Raw genomic sequence first — 20081 nt, 5'->3', positions numbered from 1 at the left:
TGTTGTTGAAAATGCTTATCTTCTCCTAGAATTTTTTTTAAAATTTTTATTAGCATTTTCCATGATTATAAAAAGTTCTCCAGGAATTTTTAATTTTTATATGTATTGATTTCTGGCAGTAATGCATGTTGCAAAAGGGGAAAAAGTAGCAAGATCATCTATGGGACCTACCCCGGAAACACTCTGCTTCAGCTCTCGCTCTGTTAAGCATATACGCCTGCATGCGTGCACGCGCAAATGGACAAGATTCTTTTGTATTTAAAAACAGTTCCATGGGCTGGGAAAAAAACGGTTAAAGGCACGTGCTTATAAACAGCAACATACTATAATTTTTCTTTTTTAACTATAGGTTTCATTTCTTACAGCAGTTTTAGGTTTATAGAAAACCTGAGCACCAAGTCCTGAGTTCCCACAAGCCCCTCTTTCTTACCCACCATCCTCCTCCCCTTGTCTTCCGTGTGCAATGCTGGGGCTGGAGTACAGCCACGCTGAGCTGCTTCCAGCCCGCTGGTCTTAAAGTGCCACTAGGTGTTTGCTACAGGTGACAGATCCTGATCATTCTCTGGCTGTAAGTGCCATGGTGGGAAGTGAGGTTCAATCTCTGTTGTACCATAAGAACTCTCTCTATCATCTACCACCTTCCCTTCCCTTCCCTTCCCTTCCTTCCCTTCCCTTCCCTTCCCTTCCCTTCCCTTCCCTTCCCTTCCCTTCCCTTCCCTTCCCTTTCTCCTTCCCTTCCCCTTCCCTTCCCTTCCCCTTCTCCCTCCCCCTTCCCTTCCCTTCCCCTCCCCCTTTCCCTTTCCCTCCCCCTTCCTACCCATCCCCTCCCCCTTCCCTTCCCCTTCCCTCCCTCCCTTCCCCTCCCCTTCCTCTTCCCTCCCCTTCCCCTTCCCTCCCTTCCTCTTCCCTCCCCTTCCCCTTCCCTCCCTCCTTCCCCTCCCCTTCCTCTTCCCTTCCCTTTCCCTTCCCTTCCCTTCCCTTCCCTTCCCTTCCCTTCCCTTCCCTCCCTTCCCTTCCCTTCCCTTCCCTTCCCTTCCCTTCCCTTCCCTTCCCTTCCCTTCCCTTCCCTTCCCATCCCTTCCCTTCCCCTTCCCTTCCCTTCCCCTTCCCTTCCCCTTCCCTTCCCTTCCCTCCCCCTTCCCTTCCCTTACCTCCCCCTCCCCTCCCCTCCCCTCCCCTCCCCTCCCCTCCACCTCTCTCATCTTCTCCTCTCTTGTCTTCTCTCCTTCCTGTTCCTCCTCCTCCTGTCTTCTCCTCCCGTTTCCCCTCCACCCCCCTACAAAGTCTCTCCCTCCCCCCTCCCCCCCCCCCCCCCACACGCATACTCATCATGCTGTGTAGCCCAGCTATAACCCTGAATTCACACGCCTCCCTCCTGCCTCAGATGCACGTTGCTGGGATGTCAGGGGCTGCGCAGTGTGCCTGATTACAGCCACCCTTCTCAACTGGTTCATCAGATAACTCTTCACTTTCTGCCACACAATACGGACTGGTGCTAAGGCAGAGTGTTACCTGAGTGAGGCTGTCTGAGGGCAAGCCCCTTCTTGCCCAGCAGGGGGAGCATAAGGCTTATGAAAGATTCTTCTTCTTCTACCCCCGCACCACATTGCTTTCAGACATTGTATATTTTTAATCACTGTTAATGACATGAGAAGAAAGTTGCCCTTAAGGGGCGCGGGAGTGACCCGGCTATTAAAGGCCCTTGCTTGCAAAGCCTTAGGAAACCAACACCGGAGGCTGGAGATATGGCTTAGTGGTTAAAGTGCTGCCCTGTGAAGCCTGAGAACCTCTTCCCTGCACCCCTGTGTGCTATAGAGCTCCAGTACGTCACTTAACCGTGTAAGGCCTGGTAAACTTGACTGAATTGGGGAGGGGACTGCTCGGGGTGGCAGGACCCTGTGTCCTTAACCCTCTTGGCCATGTGCCCAGACACCGCCACCAACTACCAGCCTCATCCTCCTCCCCTTGGCCTCACGACCGTCAGTCCTGGCTCTTGTCTACAATGCCACTTAGACTCCACACAGCCAGCTGGAGGTGGGACTGCCTGGGGCCCTGGCTGGGGTTTCTGTGTTCATCGCCATGGAGACTCCGAGACCCTCCCCCGGCCTCGCCCTGGCCTCTCTAGCTTTCAGTTCCAGTGTCCCTTGCCTGGTACCATCACCAACTCAATAGCACCCTCTTCTATGTGCGCCGTGTGCCCAAGCCCAAGAGCCTGGCACATGGAATGCATTTGCCAAACCCCACCCCCGATGTGTGTCAAGGACTCTTCATGAATTACCCAGTTAAAACGCCTCAAGAATGCTCCAAAGTGTTCATTTTATTCGCCTGGAACTCACGGTGATCCTCCTACCTTTGCCTCCTGAGTGCTGGGATTAAAGGCATGCATTGTTTACTTTATTCTTGCTGTGTGTGTGTGTGTGTGTACATGCGTGCATGTGTGTGCACACATGCGTGCCCTCGTGGAGCCCCATACACTCCCCTGCAGTGGCTGGAGAGGAACATGGAGTGACCATCACTGCATAGCGCTTCTGCTTGGTCGTGTTTTTGAGCTGTAGCCACCTTTATCTGATTTGGGAGTTTGCAGGCTGCAAGGATTCTCAGGTATCTTCTCCCCTGAAGCAAAGGGTGCATGTGGCCAAACCCAGAGGCTTTATTTGTGATCAAGGGACTTGAACTCATGCCCTCATACCTGCACTGGAAGTGCACCTAACTGCCGAGCCATCTCTCCAGCCCTCAGGGAGTGTTTATTATTGTCAAAAAGATGGGGCTGGAGAGATGGCTTAGTGGTTAAACGCTTGCCTGTGAAGCCTAGGGACCCTGGTTCGAGGCTCGATTCCCCAGGACCCACGTTAGCCAGATGCACAAGGGGGCGCACGCGTCTGGAGTTCGTTTGCAGTGGCTGGAAGGCCTGGCGCACCCATTCTCTCTGTTTCTCTATCTGCCTCTCTCTCTCTGTCACTCTCAAATAAATAAATAAAAATGAACCCAAAAAAATTTAAAAAAAAAGATGAAGTGGGACTAGAGAGATGGCTTAGCGGTTAAGGCACATGCCTGAGAAGCCTAAGGACCCTCCAGGTCCCACGTTAGCTAGATACATAAGGGGGCACATGTGTCTGGAGTTCATTTGCAGTGGCTAGAGGTCCTGGCGTGCCCATTTTCACTCTCTCTCTCTCTCTCACCCTCCCTCTTCTGTCTCTAATTAATAAATAAGTAAAAGTAGTCAGGCATGGTGGTGTACGCCTTTAATTCCCAGCACTTGGGAGGCAGAGGTAGGTGGATCACCATGAGTTTGAGGTCACCCTGAGACTACATAGTAAATTCCAGGTCAGCCTGAGCTAGAGTGAGACCCTACCTCAAACAAACAAACAAACAAACAAATAAATAAATAAAAGTAAAATCTTAAAAAAATGAAGTAGCCTGGGCTAAGGCGACAGGCAAGATTTGAATGCTGGTCTAAAATGATTACAACGTGCTGTGGAGGTGGGTGATTTTCTACCTCACCACCTCTCTTCTTACGGTGTTTCATCCCAATATGTGTGTGGGGAGCAAATTAGCCAGGTCAGGTACAGGCTGAATGGACTGATAGAACGCCTGTGATCACAGAGAGATGGAATGTTACAAGTCAGAGCCAAATGACCTTGGGCTGCCTTTAGCCCTCCAATAGATACATATTGCCCACCTCTGTGACTATCAGTCAATCAGGTGTAATCCTTTTTGGAATGTACTAACAGGACCACCAGCTTCCATCACCTCAAGGGCTAAGAATATCCTCACACAGCACCTGAGGCTGATAGTGGAGATTTCTGCGCTTTGCCGTAACCCGCCAGATGGTCAGCCAATGTACTTGAAAAGTGCCTTGATTTATGACTTTCTTTTGTTCTGTGTCCACGAAACCTTCATGAAATTGTTCATATGTGGAACATGGAATTGGATAACCTAAATGTGTTCCAGGGCCACGGTCACTCATATGTGGTCCGCAATAAAGTCTCTTTTATCCCCTGAGAGGAGAGCTGTGGACTTTGTGCTGATAGTACCAACTGAAAACTTTCCTCACAAGCATTCATCTCAGCCTTTTAGACATGTGCAAGGGGATCAGTCATTTTCAGGATGAAAACTGGATTTTCTTTTCATCTGCCTCGCATGCTGACTGCTGTTTGAAACCCAGTGTTGAGAAGGATCCAGAGGCTTCTTGTAAGGACTAAGGGAAAGATGTGTTGATCAGTAATGTCTGCCAGGAGCATGGGGAGGGGCAGGTGTTGGAGTCGCTTGAATGGCTCCCATTAGCGCCTTTCTTGCGCCACCTGGTGGCAGCTATCTGCACTGCATGGGAAGTGGGTTGGCTTGAAGGCAGCTGTTTTTCCTAGTCATTCTGGAAGTGGTTAATATTTTCTAAGATACGCTTTGTCCCCAGAATGTATCAGAATCTCTGGGAAGGTAGGCAAAGCAAGGTTTGCAAATAAATCGCTCAGGTTATTCTAGGAACTTAGGAAATTGTCTCCATCTTGAGCTGTTAAGAGGAGGAACTTAACAAGCTCCAGGAAGTGCCCAGACTTCCTGACAAATTGTATGCATTTGGGGATGGAATACAGCGGAACTAAGAATCCTCTTGGCGGGTAGAAGCAGAGGAGATGACTCAAGTGAACTGCAAGCATAAGGCCTCCGAGTTCAATCCCTAAAACCCACCCTAAAACAAAACAAAACAACAACCCCCCCAAAAAAAGCTAGACATGGTGGTGCACACTTGTAATTCCAGTGTAGTCCAGCAGATCCCTGGGACTTGCTGGCCATCTAATCTAGCCTAATTAGCAAGCTCCAGTGAGAGATCCTGTCTGAAAAAATAAGGCGCACAGTACCTGAGGAAGATGGACATCAGAGATTGTCCTCTGGCCTCCACACGTGGATTTGCACACACGTACACATAAACACATGCAGATACACAGAGACTCCCCCCAGGAAGTTCAGCATGATGGTGTGCACAACCTGTGTATGTTGGGAGGTGGAAAGCAGGAGTTCAAAGCTATTTGGTGAATTTTAGGGGTGTGTGTGTGTGTGTGTGTGTGTGTGTGTGTGTGTGTGTGTGTATATGTGTGTGGGGGGGGGAGGGAGAGGGAGAGAGGGAGGGAGGGAGAAAAGGAAGAAAGAGAGAAGGGGGAAAGAGACTTCTGGAAAGTCGGACCTGCTTGGCTTGCTTTCAGGAGACTCGTGGGATCTGTGTATGGTCCTTGGTGTATTAAGAGCCAGGCTGGAGCCTGGCTGTCCAGATCCTTCCCAGCAGACCCTCTGAAGTGTAACTTCTCTGAGGCTTGCCTTCTGCAGCCTTCTTATCCATGACTGGATTGAACCAGCCCTGGCTGGATTCTAGAATCTCCTTTAATATCCACGATACCTAGTTCTCAGGAGGGGAATGAAGACGCACCCCTTATTGGATGGGCCCTCACAGCATGGGGCCACTCAGAGCACTCTAAGCCCATCTGCCCAGGCTCAGGATAAAATTCACCACAAAGCAACCTTTGCGTAGCCAGACACCTTCCCCAACGAATTGCTTGTGCAAACCCCCAAACCATACATACATGGGTGGGGAGACTGAAGTAACTTCTAGAAGCCAACAAGAAAGAAAGGCAGGCCAGTAGCTTTCCTGAATGTTCCTACTTTATTTTTGGCTACATCACAAAGAAAGGCGGTTGGCATCCTGCATGCACCCAGGGTGTGTATGTATTTTGGCAGGGTGGGGGGTGGTCGAACGTGTCTGGGAGGATTGAGGTGCCAAGAGAGCGGAGCGTGTCACATGCTGATTCCAGCGCCAATACCAGCGTCAGGTTTGGGCGAGACAGCCAGCATGCTTTCTCCTACCGCCAAGAGTGTGGGTGGAGAGTGGGAGCTAGGGGAGGGGGGCGCCTATGGCAAAAGTCAAGGGCGAAAGGGAAGGTAGGATGGTGGTGGGAGGCTGTCTGCCACCTTGGTGCAGGCCTCAGAGAGCCTGGTGCTAGGACATGGTTCTGAGACAAGGCGTAAGACTCTCATGGACCATGAAAGTTGCTGAGGACTGAGAGCATGAGAAAAGGGGGAAGTTAGAATTTTAGTCTTGGACTGATGGCTTCTATGGGGCTTGGGACTTTGGTAGGGAAAGACATCATCAAAACATGGGAAAGCTACGATTTCTCTTGGGGCACTTGAAGATTGCCAGACCCCAGCCTCAAATGGACGTTCATCTTGATTTGTGATGGGCCACAAGCCCTTAGGGAAGCTTCATTTTGGTGATGTCATTTGATCACTCCAGGCAACTGAGAAGAGAGTGGAAGAGACAGAGAGATGGACAGAGATCCAAGGTGGCAGTGAGATCCTTTGTTCCTTTACCTAAGAACGGAGGAAGGGGCACTTGGGAGGTAGCCCCTGTAATCTCAAGCTCTGATCTACTCAGTACAACCTGTGCCTACATGAGAAGCCAGGGCTAAAAAAAGAAAAAAATAAAACACCCAAAAAGCAAGCAAACCAAAACAAACCCTGCACGTAGAGCTCTGTAAAGCTCAAGCCGGGTTGCCACGTGCCTGGCCTGTTCTTGTAGCCGGCCTGCCTGAGGAGGTCCAGCCATGTCAACGGGGAAGTGGGTGGCTTAAGAGGCACGGAGCCCAGCTTCTGAGTCACTGACCAGGTTGACAGTGGGTGTGAGGGTGAGGCTGTGTGATACGTGATTTTATTTTTGCTGTTATGTCCCCTTGGAGGGAAACTGAGGCAGGAGTAGAGCCAGGAGGCTTGAGGCTGAGCAAGGACTTGATAAGAAGGAAGGCAGGGAGAGGTGGAGGGAGGCACAGAGAGAAGGCCATCCATGAAGAGCATTCGCTCTGGCTAGGAAGCAGGGGGATGGCTTCCTAGAGCAGGGGGCGGGGCCCTTCGTGCATTCTCCTTCCTTCCTTCCTGTAGGTTCCCCAGGGCATCTGGAGGGGAGGGGAGGCTCCTGAACACAAGGGTCTGTTCTGGTCCTTGTTCTCCCAGAGATGGTTGGAGGGACAATGGCAGACTTGGTGCCCCATTTCTGCCCAGTGCTGTGCTCCCGTGAGAGTCTGCCCACAGCCAAGGGGAACACACAGGTAGGACACAGGGGCTGACCTTGTGTGCTCGAATCCAGGGGCATCTAAGAAACAGAGCCAGATGGTGAAGAGCCTTTGTGATTTACCCAAACAGGGCGTTATTAAACAAGCAGCCTGTTTGTAAATGTCTCCCCAACTCCATCTCCACTGCCCATCCTGGGGACCAGAAGAGGTGTGTACCCAGAACACGTGACCCAGCATCAGAGGGTGGAGGAGGGCTTTGGCAGCCAAGTCCAAGGAGAAGGAGACCTCAAAGGTAGGCTCAGAGAAGAGAGAGCAGGGCACAGCGGCAGCTGGGGCACTAGGGGGCAAGGGGAGGTGACCCAGGCACGGATAGGGCGGCAAGGTGGGGACCAGGGCACTAGTTCCTAATCACTGGACACGTGGTTCTCATTCTGCAGCTGGTGCCAGCGCTCAATCCGCTTGTCCTTGTTCTTCAGACATTCATACCAGTGTTTTAAGCGCTCCCCCTTGGCCGAGATGCCCAGCTGGCAGCCTCCTGAGGAACAGAGTGGGAAAGGAAGGGCAGGAGGTCAGCATAAGGACACATATTCTTTTTTTTTTGTTGTTGTTTTTTTCGAGGTAGGGTCTCACTCTAGCTCAGGCTGACCTGGAATTCACTATGTAGTCTCAGGGTGGCCTCGAACTCACGGCAATCCTCCTACCTCTGCCTCCCGAGTGCTGGGATTAAAGGCGTGTGCCACCACGCTCGGCAGAAGGACACATATTCTTGACTTTAATGTGCAGTTTTGGGGGGAGAGACTGCCACCATGCCTGCCCGCTCAGGGGTCATTCTCTTTGGAGGGCTGTCATTGTGATGTTGTTGTCATTATTTTAAAAATATTTAATTAATTAATTTCTTTATGAGTGTGTGTGTGAGAGAGAGAGCATATAGCCACTGCAAACAAACTCCAGATGCACGTAGCACCTTGTGCATCTGGCTTACATGGGTTCTGGGGAAGTGAACCTGGGTCCTTTGGCTTTGTAGGCAAGTGCCTTAACGACTAAGCCATCTTTCCAAGCCTGTTATTATTATTACTACTTGTATCTCAAGAACCTGCCATGGCTCCCTATTGTCATACAAAGCCACAACTTCATTATCTGTTTGAAGATGTCCTGTGAGTCATTCTGCTCACGGACACTCATCTCCCATCACTTCCCTAGCTCTGCCCAGGAGTTTCCAAGTGCTGGGTGTTCACCACCAGTTTTCAAAGGGTCAGTTTCATGGTCAGCCCTGTCTAGAGTCCTCCCCCCCCCCCCCGCCTCATATTTATAATTCTTTAGCCTCTACCTTTGGAGGGAGCTGGAAAAATTAAGCCCTTCATCTTGGGCTTGAAATGGAGCAAGAGTTCCCTTTGCCCCCTGTTCTCAGCAGAGAGCCCACCTCCGACTCTCATGTGGTTTGGTCAGTCTATTCTGGCTGGACTGTTTTGCAATGTGTCCCCCCTCTCACGTAAAGGCAATCCTGGGTAGGATCCTAGGCGCTGGGACTACATAGCTGCTGAAAGACAGGGAGTGAACCTGACCTTCCCTGGGTGAGGTGTCCTCCCTTGGGGAGGCTGGGTGAGAGGCTTTCCCTGGAGTCGGGGACACTCACCAATGTAATCGTTGGACTTGCCGATGTCATAGTCCCAGACTGAGATGTCCAGAGACTTCTTTGCTAGGTCACTGTGTTTGATGTCATAGAAAAACTCCTGGAGGAAACCGAGAAAGACTTGAGGGAGAGAGTCCCCTGTGTCTGGGCACCTGTGGCTAAGCACTGAGCCCGAGCTGGAGGGGTCCTGGAGCTGAGCACGCTGGGAGAAAAGAATTCTTTCCACAGCAGATCGCATGACTCCCTTTCATCAAACACTCTGTATACCCGTGGCACCCTTTGCAGCGCATTGTCTGATAGCGCGGAAGCTGCTGAGCCAGGTGGCATGACCTCAGCCCTTCCAGGTGACTCTGCATTGGGGGAGGGCTGTCCTCACGGATCACTTAATGATAAACACAAAACTTAAAGGGCCCAAAGGCATGATAAGAAGAAACAACCTTTTAGGCTAAACCAAGGTAAAATGAAGTCCATTGTTAGTGTGGCCTGACTACAGAAATGACTGATATGCAAACTGCCATGCCTTGTTTATTCACTTTATGAAAACTATAAAATAGAAAAGAAATCTCTGCTTGGGGCCAAAGCTTCTTTGGAGGGCTACCTTAAGCTTCTTGGCCCCTGGGTAATAAACTCCTCTACTTTCACTCAAAAAAAAAAAAAAAAAAAAAAAAAGAAAGAAAGAAAAGAAAACAGCTCACGCCTTTAATCCCAGTACTCAGGAGGCAGAGGTGGGAGCATTGCCGTGAGTTCGAGGCCACCCTGAGACTCCACAGTGAATTCCAGGTCAGCCTGGGCTACAGTGAGACCCTACCTCGAAAAACCCCAAAAAAAACCAAAAAACAAAAAACAAAGAAAACACAAAACTTTCCTAATTGTAAAATTCACTCATATTCATTGTTCAAAGGATTAAGGAAGCAAAAAATAGTCCAACTGTTCAAGGTCACTAGGTACCCATGTATGTTCAGACTGGCCGGTGTCTTTAACAAATGAAGTCATTCCGAATATGTATATATAGTTGTTGTTGTTTGATGTTTTGATGTTTCAAGGTAGGGTCTCACTCCAGCCAGGCTGGCCTGGAATTCACTATGTAGTCTTGGGCTGGCCTCAAACTCACAGCACTCCTCCTAACTCTGAGTGCTGGGATTAAGGGCATGTGCCACTATGCCTGGCAGAGAGAGAGAGAGAGAGAGAGAGAGAGAGAGAGAGAGAGAGAGAGAGAGAGAGAGCGCTTGAGAGCTTCCAGCTGCTGCAAATGAACTCCAGGTGCACGTGTTACTTTGTGCTCCTGTCTTTAAATATATTTTATTTATTTATTTGAGAGAAAGAGGGAGAGAGAGAGAGAGAGAGACAGAGACAGACAGAGAATGGGCATGTCAGGGCCTTCAGCCATTGCAAATGAGCTGCAGAGCATGTGCACCTTTGTGCATCTGGCTTATGTGGGTCCTGGAGAGTCAAACCATGATCCTTTGGCTTTGCAGGCAAACGCCTTAACCGCTAAGCCAACTGTCCATGTGCATTTGGCTTTATGTGGGTACTGGAGTATCAAACTTGGGTCATTAGTCCTTAACCACTGAGCCATCTGTCTCAAAAGTTTGAAAAATGTTGTTACATCACCATTTTCTTTGTGTGAGTGTGGACATATGTGTATGTATACATATGGAAGCCAGAGATTTACAATGGAGGGTCTTCCTCTATTGCTCCTGTGGTAGCTTGAATGGATGATCCCAATATATTTAGGATTTTGTTACGGTTTGTAATTGAGGTCTGCAGCCACCTGGCTGGAGGAAGCGTCACTGTGGGTGGATCCTATAGCCCAGCCCTAAGGGGTGCGGGCGGATCTGGAATTCCAGTGTGGGTGGATCCTGCTGTCCAGCTCTAACGGTGCCCATGCGGATCTGGAATTGCAGTGTAAACATAGGAAGTGCCTGAGCCCTCTGGACTTCCTAAAGTGTGCGCCTTGTGCTGCTGTGGTGCTGGTTCCTCTCTCTCTGCTTGGTTCTTTGAAAGCAGCCTAGCCTCTTTCACCATTATGGAACTTCCCCTGGATCAATAAGCTTCTAGCCAACATGTGCGCCCCCTTGTGAATCTGGCTTGCATCCTGGGGATTCGAACCCAGGTCCTTTGGCTTCACAGCCAAATGCTGTAACCGCTAAGCCATTTCCCAGTTTGCGGATCTATAAGCGTCAACAAATATCCCTTCCTCCATAACTGTGCCTGGTTTGGAAGTTCATCCCAGTGACCTGAGGCTGTCCACTACAGCTCTCCATCTTGGTCTTTGAGACAGGGTCTCTCACGGAACCCAGAGCTCACTGATGTGACTAGAGTAGCCAGCCAGTGAGCCCCAGGGACCCTCCTGTCTCTGCCCCCACCCCCTCAATGCTGGGATCACAGGTGTGCACCACCATGCTTGGTATTGTTAGGTGGGTGCTGGGCATCTGAACTCTGGTCCTCATGCCAGCACAGCAGGCACTTTGCCCCTGAACCATGTCCCCAGCCCCTCCGGCACCAGGACGGTCACCCTGAGCTGTGCTGGATCTGATCGCACAGCAGAGGATTTCAGTGGCTTCCAGCTTCACTGTGGTTCGCAGCACGGCGCCATCAGTGGCCCTTGTGTCCCTCCATAGTGAGGTAGTTGGAAAAATTCCCAAGAAGTGAACTTCTGAGATGGACACGTGTCACCAGGAATAGTGGGAACGCTGAGGTCAAGTATGTGCAATAAGAAAGCTGGTCTCACGCACATAAATCTCTGAAGAGCCAAGTGTTGCATCAGGGTCAGAGTGGAGGTTAGGACAGGACTTTTGCCTCCTCCGGGCAAGGCCAGGGCTCAGGGACAGGGTCCTACTCAGTCCTCACATGTCCCGGCACCTGGCGTGTGAGTTTTGTCTCTGTTTTGGGTTTGAGATGGAGACTGCCCCAGTGGGTCACATCAGAACTCCCCTACTTCTCCATTCTTTTCCACGTTCGGTCCTTCATGAAATAAACATCTCGGGACCCCTCATGCCTGCCCGGCTCACCACAGGTCTTCCAGGTTCAGAGGTCCAGTGTCGGTGGAGGGATGTGCACCCTGGAATGCTAGGGAAGCTTGTTTGTAGGAGGTCCCACGTATCTTTGTTTTGAGGGATGCATAGGGGTTTGTCAGAGAGGTAAGAGGGACAGGAAAGTGAGCAGCGAGGACCGGGCGTGGAGTGTGAGGTGGGGCGCAGGAGACAGGGCAGGGGCTGAGGTGACTCTAAAGGTACGGATTGTCGAAGCGAGAAATTAGGAAGCCATTGTTGATTTACTTAACCAAGGGGATGACACATTCATATTTGTGCCTTACAGAGTGTGCATTTATTTGCAGGCGGTGTCAGGAAGTGACATGAGTGCACTGCGACAGTCCAGGCGTGAAGCCCCAGGGTCAGAGCCGAGGTGGGGAGGTTCAGATGCATTTAATCGTGACCTAAGGCTGGCCAGGGTGTGGTGGGGGCACGGGAGAGGGCAGCCTCAGGGGATGGTAAGGGGCATCCCTGCCCTCATTCATGCCCTTAGGTGTCTTCATTGTGGATTACATATAGCAACAAAGACCTTAAAGATGACATCATGACATCTCCCTCCAAACTCAGCTTCCTCCCTGTCACATTTCTTTTTTTTTTGTATCTTATTTTATTTTTTCTCAAATTTTTAAAACATTTTCCATGATTATAAAAATATCCCATGGTAATACCCTCCCTTCCCCCTACTTTCCCCTTTGAAATTCCATTCTCCATCATATCCCCTCCCCATCTCAATAAGTCTCTCTTTTATTTTGATGTCATGATCTTTCCCTCCTGTCACATTTCTAATCTGTGGGCTTTTGTCTTAGGCTTGATTTCCCCCAGTGACAGGGAATGCATCCCCTCCCCTTTTGGTAATTCGGGTCCATCTATAACAAAAAGCTTTCTTGAAGCAATTCTCAAAATTCTAATAGGAATTTGTTCCTCTCTCTCTCTCTCTCACAGGAGATTTCTCGGAGCATGAAAAAGAATGGGGGGTGACCTTACCTCATTGAACTCAGGATTTAGCGTTTTCTTTTTAATTTGAGTCTTGTGCTTGGCCTTCTTCCCCATGTCTGGTTTCAGCCAGCTGGAAGGAGACACAGTGACTTAGAAAGCGACCTGACACTGGCAATGCCTTGGCCCAGGGCAGGTCCAGCCCCGCACCTTGGGCCCGTGGAATCCGCGCGCGAGCCCTGCGGGACAGCTCCTCCTCTCACATCCTCAGGCAGCTCTGGCCAGGACAGCTCGATGCTCGAGCCCTGGGTCACATGTGACCGTGAACTAGAAGTGTCCCGGGCCCCTCCCTGTCCTGGGATCTGCACCCCGTGCCTCCCTGCTCCCAGGGCCCAGGCTCACAGCTTGACGAATGGGTCTGAGTAGCCGTTGGCGTCCATGGCGGCCAGGTGCACGCAGCGGATGATGCCCACGATGAGACCCCCCTGCTGCGTGCTGTACATGAGGGACACCAGGATCTTGCCGCGTTCCTCTATGTCGCCGATCCGCTCCACCTGCTGTGGGGTGGGGGACAGCAGTGTGGGGCTTGGGAGGAGGGGCGGGCGATGAGGAAGGAGGGCACCAGAGGGCAGCTGTTTTGGGAAAGAGGCCCAGGGGATGGCACCACGGCCAGCATTATATGTGTGTGTGGGGTGGGGAGAGACGTGGGAAAATCCTTGGGCTGGGTGCTAGGATCAGCACCCGGGACAGGAGACGCCCTGCGGGCCTCCTCCCCAGCCCGCCAGCACTCCCAACAAGTGGAAGCCCCCCCCCCCCCCGCCCCCACCGTCAGGCTCAGGGCCACAAAGCGAGTGGATGAGATCAGCACCAAAGACACCACACAACCTTGCTGTGAGGGAGCCTGGGTAAAGAGCCCAGGCCCGAGGGGTCTGTAGAGGGGGACAGCAGACACCTCAGCCCTTGGCTGGGCACTGGAGGAAAGCCCTGTGGCCAGGGCCCAGCACACAGGGCCAGGAGGGGCGGTCAGCACTGCAGACAGCAGATGTCTCCGCCCCACTAGGGAGCCCTGACTGGGTCCCGCGCATGGGGTGGCGGCTCTTCTGAGTTAGGCATGGACGGTGCCCTGACTCTAAGAACCTTGGCTGCCCTTGAGTCTCTGGTCATTGACTTTGACGGACCCAGGACTGAATTTGACCCTGGCTGATTTCAGATTTCTCTTAACTTCTTAACTCCTCCTCACAGTGAGCACCCTGAGGTCATGCCAGTGGCCCAGGTAGAAGACCTGAAATTCAGTCCCCTCTGCCAGACACAGTGCTGGCACACAGCTGGTAGAGCTGGCCCGGCGTCCCCACAAAGAAGCAAGCGTGCTATTGCTCGTGTAGAGCCTGCAGCAGCAGTCACTCATGAGCATGGGCCACCGCTCCTTGGTGTGGAGAGCCCCTGGCCTCATGGTCTAACCCTGGGAGCAAAAGGCTCTCCTGGTGAGCCAGCAGGAGGCTATTGTGGAAGCAAGAGTGCGCAGGATCAGGAATGAAGAGGAGAAAAAGGTGGGGACCGCTGGTCTTGTCTTAGGCGTGGCCGGGGCTACCCCCCATGCCTGCTCACCTCCTCTTCATAGAGGGCCATTCCACGGGCTGACCCGGTGGTCCCTGCACGCTTCATCTATGGGAGGAGACAGGAGGAAAGGTAACATTGTGAGCACCTCTCCCTGCCCAAGGAGGGACCACCATTAGCATGCAGAGCTGTAAGGTCCTCAAACACAGCGGCACCTTCTGCACTCGTCCCTTCATGATAACTTATATGGACGATGACCGTGGAGACAGGCTGATACACAGCAGCCGGGAATGGGACTTCTCTTACAATCCTCGGCTCTCAGAAGAGGACAGCCGGGTCAGAGCGGACAAGTGGATTGCCTGAGTGTCAGAGAGTGCCCCCCCGCCCACCCACACACTATACTCCTTCATCTGCTTTGGTCGAGAGGCTCAGGGGTCTTGCAGATGCTTCTCTCTGTGTGGTTCTGAGGTCCCTTTCAGTGGACCCAAAGGCTCTGAGAGACACGGTTGGCAAACCGTTTGTTAAAGGCCACCTCCACTTCAGAGGTGGGGTGGCTGGAAAGCGGAGGTCGTACAGATGGGGTCCCCACGCTCAGCACAGCACTGTGGGGGAGCTGGTGCAAGGAGGTGGTCTGCAGCGCTCTGCTCCGCCCCCAGAAACCTCCTGTGTCCCCGGCCACCCCCATGTCTCAGGGCAGCTGTGTCCGCCCTACTAAGGCAGGCCCAGGAACTGGCAATTCAGACAAGAGCCTGCCCAGCCGGGCTTGTGGAGCAAGGGGCAGGAAGCAAGTCTGGAGGACCGGCTGCCAGCAGGCAAGGACCCGAGGAGACACCTCGCACTCAGGGCTGCCTTCCGTGACCTACTTGTCCACTCGCTCTGGTGCATGTCACTCTGGTGCTTTCCTGTAGAAGCATGGTATAGTGCCCTGTGCTGGGCCCGGGGCTGGCTATCTGGCACGCAGGGGCTGTGGGGTGTCCCTCCCTCCCCTGTGGGGACCTGGCTGTTGCCCAGAGGACCAGCTGGTGGCTGCATAGGAGCTGGGCTCTCCTCATGGCTAGAGATCACAGCTCTTGCCTGGAGGTTAACTCTGGCCACTCGCTCCCCACCTCAAGTTGCCCCACATGTCAAACAGGCCTTGAGTCTACCTGGCATGTATGTATGTATTTAATTTATTTATCTAGAGACAGAGTCTCGTGACCTGGAACTCACTATGTAGCCAAGGATGATGTTGAACTCCTGATCCTCTTACCCCCACCACCTGAGCGCTGGGACCACAGGTCTGCACCATCATGACTGTTTGTGTGGTACTGGGATAGAACCCAGAACTTCATGCACGCTAGGCAGGCACTCTACTAACTGAGCCACATCCTTGGCCCCCAGCCTGGTGTGCTGCTCGGGTGCCTGTGGATACCCTCACGGGGCTCGGGTGTCCACGGAAGCCCCCTGCAGTGTTGACCACAGGCAGACGGCCTCCCCCCGGGCACGTGCTCACCGGGATCACCCGCTCCAGGCAGATGTTGAAGTTCCTCCTCTGGTTCGTCTTGAGCTTCTTGAGTGAGAACCTGGTCTCGCCGATGAACTCGTTGTGCCCGAACTTGTCCTCGTCACACACGGAGATCCTGCCATGGGGCGTGGGGAGAAAACAGTTTCTGAGCTTCCTTAAGTGCCCCGGGCTGTGTGGGCTGGGGTGCATGGCGTGTGGGGACAAGGCGACGTCCTCGTCGTGGGCCTCCCAGCACCGCACCGAGCTTCCCTTTCTTCTCTAAGGCCATGGAACTTGCCTGTGCCAGATGTGTGAGCCCGAGTTCGCAGCCTGAGGAATCATAACGTGGAACATTCTAGTACCTGGAAACCCTCGGGGTTCTTCCTGCTCTGAGAGAACCACTCTTGACTTCTGCCTCAGTGGAGTCACTTGTCCTGTACTTGACCTTGAATCATGCAGTGTAAACTATTTTATTTTATTTTTCTTGAGATTGCATCTTGCTACCTAGCTGAGGCTGACTTTGAACTCGTGATCCTCCTGCCTCGGGCTCCTGAGTGCTGGGATCACAGGCATGCATCGCCACACCTGACTGTCTCTTCTCTGTGCCGCTTCTATGCACTGCAGTCTGTCTGCAGGATTTCTAGCACATGCAGCTGCTGCAGTGTGAGCACTGCATTTGGGGAATGTGGTCACCCTTGGGGAGGTGTGGGCGCTTCCTTGTCATTAGTCCCTCCCAGCGATGCCCAACCTTCTGGCCTTGTGACATGGTGCTGTCATCAAAAAGCTCATGTTTAGAGTCACTCAGTCAAGTTACAAAAGAGAAAAGGAAAAAAAAAATCACAAAACACTTTTATAATATGGGGCTGGAGGGATGGCTCAAGTGTTGGCTACATAAGCATGAGGGCCTGAGCTTGAAGCCCAGCACCCACATAAAAAGCCAGGTGTGGGGCTGGAGAGATGGCTTAGCGGTTAAGCGCTTGCCTGTGAAGCCTAAGGACCCTGGTTCGAGGCTCGGTTCCCCAGGTCCCACGTTAGCCAGATGCACAAGGGGGCGCGCGCGTCTGGAGTTCGTTTGCAGTGGCTGGAAGCCCTGGCGCGCCCATTCTCTCTCTCCCTCTATCTGTCTTTCTCTCTGTCTGTCGCTCTCAAATAAATAAATAAATAAAATTAAAAAAAAAAAAAAGCCAGGTGTGGCTCTGCATGCCTGTAACCTCAGTGCTGGGGGTGGTGGAGGCAAGAGAGCCAGCGGGGCTCCTTGGTCAGCCCATCTGACTGAAAAACTGGTGTAAGGAAAAGGTTCAATGAGTGACTCTGTCTCGAGGAAACAAGATGGAAGAACAGAAGAGGAGGACACGTGACACCCTCTTCTGCCTCCACATCACGTACACGAGGCACATGCATCTCCATACACACGTGCACGCACCACACATGCGCGTGCGCGCACACAGTCTCATAGTGGTTTTTTATTTTGGTTTTTTTTTTTTTTGGTTTTTTGAGGTAGAGTCTCTGGTCCAGGCTGACCTGGAATTAATTCTAGTCTCAGGGTGGCCTTGAACTCTCGGAGATCCTCCTACCTCTGCCTCCCGAGTTCTGGGATTAAAGGCATGTGCCACCACGCCTGACTCTATGTTTTTTGTTTTTTTTTTTTAAATTTTTAAAAAATTATTTATTTATTTATTTATTTGAGAGTGACAGACACAGAGAGAAAGACAGATAGAGGGAGAGAGAGAGAATGGGCGCGCCAGGGCTTCCAGCCTCTGCAAACGAACTCCAGATGTGTGCGCCCCCTTGTACATTTGGCTAAAGTGGGACCTGGGGAACTGAGCCTCGAACCGGGGTCCTTAGGCTTCACAGGCAAGCGCTTAACCGCTAAGCCATCTCTCCAGCCCTGACTCTATGTTTTGAAGTAAGTTTAGGATTCTGTGTTTAGCTGCATCCACAACCATCCTGGCCACGAGCTAGATGAGGCAGTCTGCCAGCTATGCACACAGAACTCACCTTAGATATTATATAAGTCATCTAGCGATGCCTTCAAACCCTTGTTCAGGGTCTCTGCAAACACCTTGTTGTGTCATGTAGAAAAAGAAGAACTTGGGGATTGGTTGTTCATGGGGGGCCTGAGATTGAACCCCTAGGCACTGAGAGCTGACCATATATGTTTTCAGAAGTTTCTACTAGAAATTATATACACACATACATACACACACATACATAAATACATATAGTGTGAGTGTTGCACATGGGTGTGCATGTGGTGTGGGGTTTGGATGTCTCCAGAAACATGTGTTTTAGTGCATGGTCTCCAGCTGATAGCAGTTTGGGAGGTGCAGCCTTGCTAGAGCCTTGTGTCCCTGGGGGTGGACCTTGAGGTTTGCTAGTTCAGCTCACTCTCCTGCTGCTGTTGTCCACCTGCTGTGGCGGAGGTGACGTCCAGCCTCTGCTCATGCCATGCTTTCCCTTGCCATCACGGAGCTTCCCCTGGAGACTGTAGCCAAAATAAACCCTTTCCTCCCGTCAGCTGCTTTGGTCGGGTGCTTTATTCCAGGAATGAGAAGGTAACTATTACAGTGTGCATGTGCGTTGTGTACACGTGTGCGCGTGCGTGTGTGTGCGCATGTCCCTCCATCATTCTCTACTTTAGTTACTGAGGCAGAGTCTCTCGCTTTACCCCAGGGCTCACTGGTGTGGCTAGTAGAGCTAGCCAGTTTGCTCCAGGGACCCGCTGTGTCCACCTCCCAAGTGCTAGGATTGCAGACAGGCCGCCATACCTACCCTGCATTTATGTGGGTTCTGGGGACTTGAACTCTGGTCTTTATGCTTGTGTGGCAAACACACTGAGCTTTCTCCTTAGGCCACATACATATTGTTGTTTCTAGTAGGGTCTCGCTCCAGCCCAGGCTGACCTGGGACTCACTCTATAGTCCCAGGCTGGCCTTGAACTTGCAGCGATCCCCCTACCTCTGCCCCCGAGTGCTGGGATTAAAGCTGTGTGCTGCCACATCCGGCTTCCGATACCGTTTTTATAAAATGACAAAAGGAAAATAAACCCAGGCAGAGTTGTTGATGGGGAAGCAGAACTCATGCCGCAGCTCCGCAGAGCTTGTCCCCGCTCCCCAGGCCGCTGCGTGGGCACCTGAGGGTCTTTCGCTGCATGTCCTCCTCGGTGATGCCATGGTAGACCAGGGTCTCGTTCCACACTGGGTTCCGGGTGTTGCGTAGAGTCTTCGTACGAAGCTTGTTGGACTAGAGCACCCGAGAAGCAGACAGACAGACAAACTCCCTGTCAGGAGGGCTGACCCTGGGGCCCCTCCCTTTGAGCTGATTTGGGCGGGGCAGGGATTACCCCACAGGGCTGGCTAGGGCCTCAGTTGTTCCCAAGTACATCTCAGAAATGGGGCTCCAGATGAATGGAACAATGCCATACACTGTGCCCCACCTTGAACTATGAAAGAGAGCCATCTTCAGTGACATATACCCTTTGAGAATGCAAAAGATCACTTGTAGGTAGAATAGTTGGCCCACTCAAGGGCTAGTTAGCTTGGGATGACTGCCTGTTTATTTCACCAAACAGTATCTTGAATGCTTGTAATTCCTCAGAGGACACAAAGTTAACTAGCCTCCCTCCCTCTTTCCCTTTCTCTTGTAATTCTGGGCATTGAACCCAGAGCCTTCCACATGCTAGGCAATCGCTCTACCATTAAGCTATATATTTAGTCCTTGTCCCTGGTTTTTAACTTTTCTAAATATTTGAGACAAACATCTCACAAAGCTGCTCAGCTTGTCTTTGAACTTGAGATCCTCCTGTGTCAGCCTCCCAAGTACCTGGGGTTATAAGCCTGGCCTCTTTGAAGCTATTACAAATTTTTTCATTTTACTCTGTGGGAGTGAGCCTTAGCTGCTGGGATGAACTTCCAAACCAGGCACTGTTGTGGAGGAAGGAAGTTATTGAAGGTAGAAGGGAAGTTCCATCTTACTCCAAGAGAGAAGGCTAAAAAATGCAATTACATATACAAAAAGCGGGCCAGGGGTGAAATCTACATATAAATGAGTGGTTGGAGTTTTTGGCCAGGAAGATTTGGACGTAACAGTGGACAAAGAAATGTATCTCAATGGTACATGTCACTGGGGATTGAAGGAGACACCATGTGTTACACACTGGCCATTGCTAGGGACAAGACTGATTTTCATTGAATTAAAGAAAATAAGAGCAAGGCTGTGTGTGTGTGCATGCATGAGAGAGAGAGAGAGAGAGAGAGAGAGAGAGAGAGAGCGCACATTCTCTCTTAGGCTATTGGACATTTTGAATCTGCAGTGGTGTTTAGCAGGCATTGTTCCAGGAACATGTAGCTGAGCACTCATCCCCTATCCCCGGGAATTCCATATCACACGGTCACAACAGA

General features: G+C 51.6%; 1 protein-coding gene across 2 annotated transcripts in view; it reads right to left on the bottom strand.

The window, feature by feature from the left end:
* Nucleotides 1-5631: 5631 nt before the first annotated feature.
* The window catches only part of Rph3a (rabphilin 3A), a 114773-nt gene continuing 100323 nt past the window's right edge, over nucleotides 5632-20081 (bottom strand). For both annotated transcript variants that reach the window (XM_045131973.1, XM_045131972.1), the window contains exons 16-22: nucleotides 18815-18924; nucleotides 15691-15817; nucleotides 14250-14306; nucleotides 13047-13201; nucleotides 12696-12777; nucleotides 8683-8779; nucleotides 5632-7584 (exon numbers count right to left, since the gene is read on the bottom strand). In XM_045131973.1, the coding sequence (XP_044987908.1) occupies nucleotides 7454-7584; nucleotides 8683-8779; nucleotides 12696-12777; nucleotides 13047-13201; nucleotides 14250-14306; nucleotides 15691-15817; nucleotides 18815-18924 (759 nt within the window). In that variant the 3' untranslated portion in view covers nucleotides 5632-7453. The remainder of the gene's footprint in view (nucleotides 7585-8682; nucleotides 8780-12695; nucleotides 12778-13046; nucleotides 13202-14249; nucleotides 14307-15690; nucleotides 15818-18814; nucleotides 18925-20081) is intronic.

Source organism: Jaculus jaculus, chromosome 13 (assembly GCF_020740685.1).
Source record: "Jaculus jaculus isolate mJacJac1 chromosome 13, mJacJac1.mat.Y.cur, whole genome shotgun sequence".
Lineage (NCBI taxonomy): Eukaryota > Metazoa > Chordata > Mammalia > Rodentia > Dipodidae > Jaculus > Jaculus jaculus.
Note: the sequence above shows the minus strand (reverse complement) of the source record. Positions and strands in the feature narration are given on the sequence as shown.